This window comes from Mytilus trossulus, chromosome 6 (assembly GCF_036588685.1).
Source record: "Mytilus trossulus isolate FHL-02 chromosome 6, PNRI_Mtr1.1.1.hap1, whole genome shotgun sequence".
Classification (NCBI taxonomy): domain Eukaryota; kingdom Metazoa; phylum Mollusca; class Bivalvia; order Mytilida; family Mytilidae; genus Mytilus; species Mytilus trossulus.
In genome coordinates this window covers 71577713-71589525 of record NC_086378.1, presented here as the reverse complement: position 1 = coordinate 71589525, position 11813 = coordinate 71577713, and the positions used below count along the sequence as shown (strand labels likewise).

Sequence of the window (11813 nt, the reverse complement as noted above, 5' to 3'; positions counted from 1 at the left end):
TTCTAAATTGTTATTTGGATGGAGAGTTGTCTTATTTGCACTCACACCACATCTTCCTATATCTATGAATTGATTATTTAAAATATTTGATTTTTCGAAGGCCATATCTGAGCTCGCTTCATTTATTTCATATAAAACACAACGAAGAATTGGCACTGCATGCATTAAAACATCGACTAGAAACAATTATAACACATGTAAAACATCATCTGAATAATTTATTTTAAAAAACATAAAAAATATTAAATAACATACGGTCGAAATAATTCCTTAAAATAAAATTTTATTAAAACTTTAAAATATAACTATTCAAACTCACTTTGGACATTCATTTAAGAATTGAATGCTTCTTTTTGTAAATTTATTGGGGTGTAAAAGCGTTGACCGAAGTACATTTTGTATGAAGCGCGGAAGCGCTTCATTCTTAAAATGTACGCACGGTCAACGCTTTTACAAACCTATAAAGTTACAAAAAGAAGCATTCAATACTTATAATTACATTTTTTAGCTAGGATTATAAAAGCACGATTTTCATGGAGTTAAATTTTTAAATTCACCTGTGCACTTTATCGTGGGACCTCGTGTCATCATGAATGAAATGTTATTGTCTCATGCAACTGCTTACGGAATAACATTTGATGTGCAATTAGCCAATCAGAATAACGTATTATAATGAAACATACATCTAATGTAATTATATGACAATAAAGAGACTGATGTTGAACTAGTTTTTGAAGACTCTGCCCCCATCTTTTACGAATGTATAATGAATTCATGCAGTTCAGAAAAAAAAAGTTTGAACTATAACATACCAGTTCAATAGACAGCAAACCCGCAAGCACGAGTAAGATAATACAACAGCTTTCTTTAATCATTTATGATTCTAACTTTTTCATTTCTAGGTATATACAATATGGCTTCAGACAAGACTATGCTGGTCGCAGCTATAGATTTTGGCACCACTTATTCTGGCTACGCATTTTCACTACGACACACTTACGAGAAAGACCCTCTGAAAATCCACGCAAACCAGGCTTGGAATGCTGGTGGTCGACAGCTTTTGTCATTGAAAACACCGACATGTCTTCTGCTAGACAATAACAAAAAGTTTGTATCGTTTGGATACGAGGCAGAAAATGAATACGCTAACCTTGCAATGGACGGAGAACAGGACAAATATTACTACTTCTACCGATTTAAGATGAAACTTCATAATAATAAGGTGAAATACCTAAACTTATTCTGGCGGTTGACTAATTATTGGTTGAATCTAAGGTTCTTTATACATATAAGATGAAACTCTATAAGAATAAGGTAAAATTGATGAACTTATAATTATTTGGGCGGTTGATAAATTAAGGGTTGAACATTATGTATTTATTCAAATAACGCAATAACTTAGTTTCCTTAGGTAAAAGTATTTTGTTTTTTTTCCAAAAAAAAAATGTATGTTGTATGCTTGTGAGTTTTCTATTAATGTGGATTATTCGAATAAAAATCCAGCATATATATATTATATATATATATATATCTGTTGTAGGGTTGTCACTGACTCAGACGTACTTATGAATATAATTATTTTCTGTGACTGTATCTTACATTAATTTGTAGGATCCTTTACTATAGATAATTTAGCTGATCTGTAACAATAACATCTGCATGCCTTATATAGCATGTACTGTAGTACGCCGCTAGATTAAAACTGAAGTGGGTGGAAAGGTTACACATGCCCACCGAAAGCTCTTTTTTTTAGAGCCCAGGTGGTCGTGTGGGGTCTAGCGGGACGGCTGCAGTGCAGGCGATTTGGTGTCACGATATCACAATAGCATGGGTTCGAATCCCGGCGAGGGAAGAACCAAAAATTTGCGAAAGCAAATTTACAGATCTAACATTGTTGGGTTGATGTTTAGACGAGTTGTATATACATTATGTACACAGCCATGTATCACCATCATTGATGGCGATCCGATGGATACATCTGTTGTAGGGTTGTCACTGACTCAGACGTACCAGTCGGAAAGCTGACCCCGGTTTGACCCCATTTCTTAAAGCAACAATGGACGTCATGTGATTACCATATATGGACATTTTTTTACCCAAAAAAGGGAAGCCCGTTTTTTTGAATTTGTAGCTGTTACAATGAATTAAAACTAATTTGCTTTTAAGTGAACATTCTTGAGTATATAAGGAATATTTTCATTAACTCAATTATGGATTTAACTCATTTCTTTCTTTCATAATATGTCTTCAAAGTGTAGGTATTGACCAAAAAATGTGGTCAAAAAAAATTTAAATCGTAATTTTCTTTCTTAACTTCTCGGGAAGCTATGCTGAATTTAAATTATGTTATGTAACATAACTTTGACTATGATATGTCAAATTTGTGCCAGTTGATATGCACAGATACGCAAATGTGCCAGTTAGAAGTGTCGATATTTCTGACGAAGCGGGGCCGACGGTAATTCACGAGTTACGTCCCTTTGTTTGACACTATCATGAAAAACTATTGTTATATCAAACACCATATGCTGTTATTTACAAGTGGATATTATTAAAATAATCTCTTATATACATTTTGATACTATAAACATGTGCCAAAAAATAGAGAAACACATTTTATCACTTTTCAGAACTCAGTCCCAGTGAAATAGGCCCTAAATGTGTCCCCATGTGCCATAATAGGGTTAATAATTTAATATTAATTTAATATTCCAAGAGTTAATTTAATATTCATGTTTTGGTAGGTATTTTTACTGCTGCAACCAAATTATTTTAACACAGAAATAAATGTCTACTCAATTTATACAAGGGGTAGTCTAAATATTCATGAATAATGGATCAAGACAGTATGAAAATGATAAAAAAAATCAAGAGTTGATTTCCTTTTCATTTCAGACACTTGCAAGTAGGTCCTACCTTTTTCATTTAAACTTAAAAGAGATTATAATGAAAGTATTCTGAATGTAAAATCTTCTGTTCATTGTTTTAAATAAAAGGAAAATTATTTGCAATCTTTGTATGTACAATCTAAATATATCAATAAATGTTATCTCATTGATTTCATGCAAGTTATAGTTTTTAAATTACTGAATGGGCTCAAATTATAAAATGACACACTAAACCAATAAATAAATGGTGCTAATCATGAACTTGAAAATGAATAAGATTAAAATAGACTCAGTAATATTTTTCTTTTTCTATTTGAAAAAAATTATAATTAATGACATTAAAAAAACTATGCATTTTTATATTTATGTGAAAGTATTTCAGAGCAGTTTCTGGGGGCTAAGTGGACAATTATGTTTTAGATCACAAGTCAAAATTAAGTCACACTTCATGTCAGTATGATAAAGTTTTGAATAAGATTGATTAAAATGATACTCTGAAAGAGATTGTTTGGGCAGCAACCATTTGTTTTCAGGGAGGGGAACTATGGATTTTTTTCCCCTGACAAGTTGAAAACAATTCTTCTCTTTTCAATTTTAGCATTTCATTAAATGGCAGCTGAGGGTAAAAGAAACATTTTTTTTCTCAGGGAAAAAAACCAAATTATATTACAATCAATACTCAATAGCCACCAACCCCTATCCCACCAGAAAATCAAATGGTTTGTTGGCTGCCTAAGTTCAAATTTAGGACAATACTTTTTCATTTACTTTTGCAGGATTCCTTAAAATCACAAAATGTGTTTTATGTCGGTCATCTAAAGCAGTTAGTGTTGAGCAAAGACAGTATACGATTTACTTACCTTGTTTTAGTTAATTAAGTCATACATTTCACTGACTTAGTCTTAAGAGAATATATTAATCCAGTCAAATATTCACAGCTGATCTCGCCATTACTTTTTCAAACAAACCTACTAGATATATGTGTACATTGACTGTGTTTAAATGCAAGGTGACATCAATGTGTAAGACCGAAAAACTACAATGTCAAAAAAGTGTCCTTATTTTGGAATTTAGTTAAAACGGGGTTTCCCAAGGGGTGATAGAACGTTATACTTGATGCTTTTATTTTTATTTTGAAATACGTGTTATTATTTTTTTGTATAGTACATATAGTCTTTGTTATTAAATCTATGAAAAAAGAGAAGAAAATAATTTTAAACGACGATCAACGGCATTACGGGATCGTTAAAAGACGGCCAATTTGACATGTTTGAGAATTTATTCCTGTTGATAATATAATCCATGCTTAACAAATCGAAATAAATATATTACAGACCCTTATGGCTAGTAGGAAACTGAAAAAGGGATAAACTTCCAAATTGGCGCCAAAAAAAAATTCCGCGAAATTAACGCAATTTCAGAATGGCGGGTTTTAATATCAGTTCCATTGTTGTCTTAAGAAAGTAGCAACAACGGTCGTTTCTAAGGGCTTGCTTTGCGACTGGTACTTATGAATATAATTATTTTCTGTGACTGTATCTTACATTAATTTGTAGGATCCTTTACTATAGATAATTTAGCTGATCTGTAACAATAACATCTTCATGCCTTATATATCATGTACGCCGCTAGATGAAAACTGACGTGGAAAGGTAACACATGCCCACCGGAAGCTCTTTTTTTGAGAGCCCAGGTGGTCGTGTGGTCTAGCGGGACGGCTGCAGTGCAGGGGATTTGGTGTCACGATATCAAATTAGCATGGGTTCGAATCCCGGCGAAGGAAGAACCAAAAATTTGCGAAAGCAAATTTACAGAATTAACATTGTTGGGTTGATGTTTAGACAAGTTGTATATACGTTATGTACACAGCCATGTATCACCATCATTGATGGCGATCCGATGGATACATCTGTTGTAGGGTTGTCACTGACTCAGACGTACTTATGAATATAATTATTTTCTGTGACTGTATCTTACATTAATTTGTAATTACTATAGATAATTTAGCTGATCTGTAACAATAACATCTTCATGCCTTATATATCATGTACTGTAGTACGCCGCTAGATTAAAACTGACGTGGAAAGGTAACACATGCCCACCGAAAGCTCTTTTTTGAGAGCCCAGGTGGTCGTGTGGTCTAGCGGGACGGCTGCAGTGCAGGCGATTTGGTGTCACGATATCACAATAGCATGGGTTCGAATCCCGGCGAGGGAAGAACCAAAAAATTGCGAAAGCAAATTTACAGATCTAACATTGTTGGGTTGATGTTTAGACGAGTTGTATATATATATATATTCAAATGAGACGCATCCAGCAACTCTCCATTCAATATGAAAAAATTTGAAATCCAGATAAAAATACAGCTAAATTTGTGCTTATGCCACCCCCTCCTCTAAAAGCACCGAATCCTGAATCTGCGCCTGAGGAAAAAAACAAATATTTGATTGTTTTAAAGATGATTACTCTTTTTAGCATATTACCAGCGACATGGCTGTTGAAGATATAACTGGAAGAACATTACCAGCAATTGATGTATTCTCTATGTCCATCAGAGCATTAAAGGACCACTTACTCGAGGAACTAGAGAAACAAGGGACGGGACTGAAAGTTGATGAAATAAAGTGGGTCCTTACAGTACCTGCAATTTGGTCGGATTCAGCAAAGCAATTCATGCGTGCCAGTGCTGAGAAGGTATATTATTAAAAAAAAATGCGTGATGTTCTAATGCTTTTTGTAATCATAGAAGTTGTAAATTTATCTTAAGCTGTTGAAGTTGTCTGTAAATATCAAAGCATGGTTTCAATACCATACGTCATTATAAAATAGCTCTGGTATCTGGAAAAAAAAATGGAAAAACAACAAGTTTAATAATTTATTGCGTCCGAAGCGCTTTTCTGTATTTACCTTCATAAGGAACGCTCAAAGCCAAACATTGGAAATCCGCAGAAAGATAAGTACCGAAAATCGTTGAAGAGCTATATGTCAAAAATGCCTAAAATAAATAGCCAAATTTATTCAAAGTCAACTTTCCCTGAGGGAGTTGAAACCTTAGTTTCATAATAATTTCAAAATTTATAAACGGACAATTTTAGTAAAGTTTGTTAAATAATGTCAGTACCGAAGCACTGACTACTGAGCTGATAATACCCTCGGGGACTGATAGTCCACCAGCAGAGGTATCGAAAGAGAGTTTATAACCTTATGATTAAACTATCAAAGGTCCAGTTTATGTTGAATTTGTCATATACTCATATCTTACAGACGCTTGAACCTTATGGGTTAACTTTTCGGCAGGTTTTCCTATTTGAAATACAAAGTATGTCACTAGTCAGCTACTTGTATTTTTTTGTTTACATAGAAAATGTTTACGGAAAACGTCGAATCGAAAATTATAGTTTCTTCACTATTTTATATCGTTTATAGTGAACGATTCACAGTTGTAAATAACTATTACTTATACTATATTTACAGGCAGAAATACCCGGAGAACGACTACTGATAGCATTAGAACCAGAAGCAGCCTCTATATATTGTCAACATCTTCCTATAGAGAAACTTCAAGGAGCAAAAACTGGATTTTCAATGTCCAAAAAAGGAACAAAATTCATGATAATTGATTTAGGCGGTACGTTTTACTTATGAAATATGTATCAAAAGTAACTCTAAAAATATTGGATAAGTCACACCGCTCCATTTGAAAATAGAAGTAGCTGTTTTTAATACTTTTTTTATCAGATGAAGTTAACGATATGTTAACACATGCATTACATACAGTCGTTGGCCAGTACCTAAAGCAAAGTTTGTCTCTATTTTTGTGCACTTAGTTTAATTAAAAACTTTCAGAGAAAAACTGTGATTTCGATCCTGTACATTTTTTCTATTTTTTTCCCAATTTGTACAAATTAAATACATTGTTTTCTTGTAGGTGGAACTGCTGACATAACTGTCCATGAAAAACTGGATGGAACCAGACTGAAGGAATTGTGTAAAGCCTCGGGGGATGCATGTGGAGGGACATCAGTTGACAATGCGTTCTTTCAAACATTTGTGAAAATTCTTGGTGGACCAGTAATGAGAAAACTACAGAAAAAGTACACATCGTCTTACATGGATCTATTTAGAGAGTTTGAGACATTGAAGCGAACAATTAAAAATAGCACATCGGGGAAAGTGAATTTTACAGTTCCATACGTAGTTTTGGATCAAATATGCAAGGAAGATTTGGACGAAGATTTTCCAAAAACAGTAAAGGCATCAACACTCGCAGACAAGTTATCTATTCTCGGCGACAAGATACGCTTTGATGCGGAATTTATGAAATCCCTTTTCAAACCGACAATCGATAATATCATAACGCATGTGAAGGACGTGCTTCGAAAGAAAGAGTCCGGCAATGTTGACATTTTTCTACTTGTTGGGGGATTTTCTGAGTCGCCAATGATACAAGAGGCAGTCCGAAAAGCATTTCCGAACACAAGAGTTATCGTACCAGAAGATTCAGGTATTTCCGTTCTGAAAGGAGCTGTGTTGTTTGGTCATAGACCAGATTTCATCTCGTCTCGTATTGCAAGATATACATACGGTGTTAAGATTGCGCAAGAATTCGATCCAGCAAAACACGATGAAAGAAAAAAATACAGAATTGGAAATGTTGCACATTGTAATGATGTTTTCAGTAGTTTTATGAAAGCAGACACGTCTGTTCTAGCAGGTCAAAAGGTCGTTAAAGGCTATACAACCACTTCGCCATTTCAGCCTCAAATGGGATTGCGGGTGTACTACACACCCTCTGAAGACCCAAAATATGTCGATGATGACGGCTGTAGTCTTCTTGGCGAATTAGACATCAATGTGCCAAACCCATCCGCCGAAAACCACCAATTGGCAGTGGAGTTTCATTTTGGAAATACTGAACTAAGTGTCACTGCAGTGGAAATTCCGTCCTTAACACCATGCAAGGCAAAATTTAAATTATGATTTCAACATTCAACTTGGATTCTTCGTTCCTTTTGTAACCGTTTATCATGCATTCATTAATAATAATGTTATCATACCAGAGGTGTCTTACTTTCTTCGATATTCTTATTGTTTTGTCAATAATAAAATTGAGAATGGAAATGGGGAATGTTTCAAAGAGACAACCCTACCATAGAAGAAAAACACACAACAGCAGAAGGTCATCAACAGGTCTTCAATGTAGCGGGACATTCCCGCACCCGAAGGCGTCCTTCAGCATACATGAAAAGGATACAAAACTAATTTCTCAATTCTCAATAGTATAGTATAATTTGAGCATTCTCAAAATTATTCACAAACGTAATATCTAAATACTGAAGACCCATATACGTGCACAAGGCTTTTGAATGAATTTATTATTATGATTATTTTTGCTAATGACTGTAGAACATAAAACAAAGCTTATGGACAAATTTCTGGAATTCATTCAAGAGAGGGGCGAACGATACCAAAATGACATTCAAACTTATAGATCGAAAATAAAATTGACAACATTCATAGACTGACGTAGATGTTTTTCAGTTCAAGCTTTTCTTTAAATTTACTGTTGTTTATTAAGTAATATATGCATGAAAAAATAAACTTATTTTTTAATGCATATCTATAATACTAAAATTACGAGGTCCAATTTATCAGCCGTCATCACGTAAAAACGACGAATCAAAGAATTCAACTTTATATACAACTAATATAGTACAAAGGTGTAGATTAAAAATTACACCACTCCAGGCCCTTTTGTTTTCCGAGTAATTAAAATTGCCAATAATTAAGAAGTTCCGGGTCGAGTCCGATACCGATACCAATAGTATAATCACCTATTACCTATTACTTTATCTGTACGTTCTGCATCAATCGTAACTACTCGGCCATTCTCGCTACGCAGTACATAGTTATTTCTTCGTGCAACCAGAAAGGCCGAGTTGTTCCGATTGCGTTCTGCATCTGACAGGCGCACCACCAAACGGTGTATTCAGGATAAATATGCTATTATATTCTGTTTACACGGGCCATAATCACAGGGTTGACACTACTAAATTGTCAAATTGTTACCTATTGTACTATTTTAATCAGTAAGACTTTCCAAGATAACAATACGAATACTAAAAATCTGGCCTAAAAATAAGGCGTATAGGTACAGTTTTCAATTTGTTAGCGGGCATGACGTAAAACAGCGAATCAAAGAATTCAACTTTATTTATAACTAATATAGGACAATGCTGTTGATTAAAAAATACTCCATTCCAGGTCCTTTTGTTTTCCAAATAATTAATATTCATACCATTAATTGATAATTCCAGTTCGACGGGATCAAACAGAAAGATTTGGAAGCAGAGAAAACTGTGTATCTTATAATCGGCATGATTTTATCAGATGACAATACTAATACTAAAATAAGGCTTGCGATAGTTATATACTTTAATTCAGTCACGGACCCGCGATATCACGGGTGTGTTCTAGTATTACTTAATAAACAACAGTAAATTTAAAGAAAAGCTTGAACTGAAAAACATCTACGTCAGTCTATGAATGTTGTCAAATTTATTTTCGATCTATAAGTTTGAATGTCATTTTAACATAATTTCTGACAATAGTCAATGTTATCAAAAGAGAAGTTACTTCATTTATTCTCATATGTATATACATGATTTATTAAAGGTATAACATGAGGATTAAAAATAGGCAATGATTGTTAATATTTTTCGCCAAGTTACTTCACACATTTTATTTGGCCTTTTTAACTTTTTTGGATTCGAGCGTCACTGATGAGTCTTTTGTAGACGAAACAAGTGTCTGGCGTATATACAAAATTTAGTCCTGGTTTCTATGATGAGTGTATTTACTATACAATAGACATAAACAAAACAAGGTATAAAAGAGGGGCGGAAGATACCAGAGGGACACTTAAACTCATAGATCGAAAATAAACTGACAACGACAGACAGACAGACAGACAGACAAGACACAACATAGAAAATAAAGACTGTAAGGATTTTTTCTTCAAAATTCTGTGATTAGTCTTTGCAGTAAAATATAGACAAGAGTAATATCAAAATGTAAATTAGTGTACCTGATCGACATAACGTACATTGCATAACTGATTAAAATCTGTTCAAGTTCAATGAGATAAGTCAAGTTGAAATGTGTTACTATGTATTACATATATATGGTTGTTACATTTGTTGCAATGAAAGTCTGAGCCAAGTAAAAACAAAAATATCGTTTACATATGAAATTAATCATGTAGCTTCACCCCTCTGACGTCATACAATGATATGATGTCAAATCGAAGTGAGAACCTAAAGATAAACATTTGTTCCCAGCAATTTCTTCTAAATTTACATTAAAATCCAATGTAAAAAACTTTGAGCAATCCAAAACTTCAATTATCGAAAAGTATTTCACTGATGATTGTTTGTCACTAACAAATCATTCATAAGATTGGTTGGATAGACTTAGGGAAGTGGGAGAAACAATTGATGTTAGTGTCAAAAAGTAAGACTCAAAGATCAAGATTACTTTTACTAACCATATGGATAATGTGTTTAAAAATAACGAGTTCCCTTTGCTGAGTAGGAATGAATAGATGAAAGATATATGGAAGGGGAAGAATCTATTGATATTGGTCAATAGGGCTAAGTTCAAGGTTACTGATATAAAAGTAGAACCTTTTCCCAAAAAATGGTTTCTGAATCCACACCAATGGCTGGTATCCACAGCATCACTTTTTGTTTTTTTTTCATGTTATGTGTTCCTAAATTCAGGGAGTAACTCAATACTCTTAAAAAGTATATAAATTAAATATAAAAAATGAGAGTTTTGTATAGATGTTATACCAGGTAACAAAATATACCTATGGCCACTTAATACTGTATAAATTTATTATCAAAAAAATATTTTATATGGTCACAGTTTAACAAAAATAAATAACTATACATATTTCTTTATTCAAAAAATATATATATATATATGAAACAAATGTATTTCATCTAATAATATCTATAAGTGCCTTGTTTTCAGTGTTAAACACACCAACAGATATGAAACAAGTCTTATTAAATCAATAACAATATAAGTCAACTAATTTCAATAAAAAAAAACTGCCATAGTTTTACATTTGAATGAACATATCATCTACTGCAATGTCATACTGCTTTATCTTCTTATAAACTACTGTCTTTAAATATGTAGTATATTTTAAATATAGAATATGCCAAAACACATAATTAACAGAGCCTGATAATGATTCATGAACTGACTGGTTTCGCTCCTTCACAGACCTTCTTCAGGGGGAAATATTGGATTAATAGTAACACTTTATTTATATAGATCTGGTATCCGAGGGAATGGAAGTTATTCAATAGAAAATATGAAAAAAGACACCCCTGTCCCTCTTCTGTAAACGAATGACTAAAACATGATTGGAGGAACCGCCTCTAAGGCAGTCAGTGCCCCTCCCCCATTAAATTTTTTTTGATCTGCAACTGCTGATGGACACACAACATTGCTAATTAATTCATAGTCACTTTCAGGGCAGGTGAGCTTAAAAGTAATTTTACAAACAAGTAAAATGTTCACAGGCATATCAACAAATGATTTGGGAGAGGACGTCTCTAATGTTGTTATAACTTGTGTCCAATCCCTTTTGCTACTTTTGCAAAAAAAATATGTTTAAACTAAACTAACAAATGATTGCTATCAAATTTCTATTACAGTACAAAATGAAAAGATCTGATTGTCAGTAGTCTCTGAGATCTTGAGAGTTAAATTCTGGACTATAATTGTTTCCTTTACGTAATCACAAAATCAAATTAATAATAGAGAAGGCTTCATACTTCATACTTTTTAGAACTTAAATAATTTTGATTTTCTTATGAAGAAGGGTTTTCCTGTTTTCAGATTCAGAGA

General features: G+C 33.3%; 1 protein-coding gene across 1 annotated transcript; it reads left to right on the top strand.

The window, feature by feature from the left end:
* Nucleotides 1–867: 867 nt before the first annotated feature.
* LOC134721801 (heat shock 70 kDa protein 12B-like) lies at nt 868–7949 on the top strand. The gene is made up of 4 exons (XM_063585030.1): nt 868–1222; nt 5364–5582; nt 6363–6516; nt 6817–7949. Exons 1-4 carry the CDS (start codon nt 878–880, stop codon nt 7866–7868), a joined length of 1770 nt encoding a protein of 589 aa, XP_063441100.1. The 5' UTR covers nt 868–877; the 3' UTR covers nt 7869–7949.
* The last annotated feature ends 3864 nt before the right edge of the window (nt 7950–11813 follow it).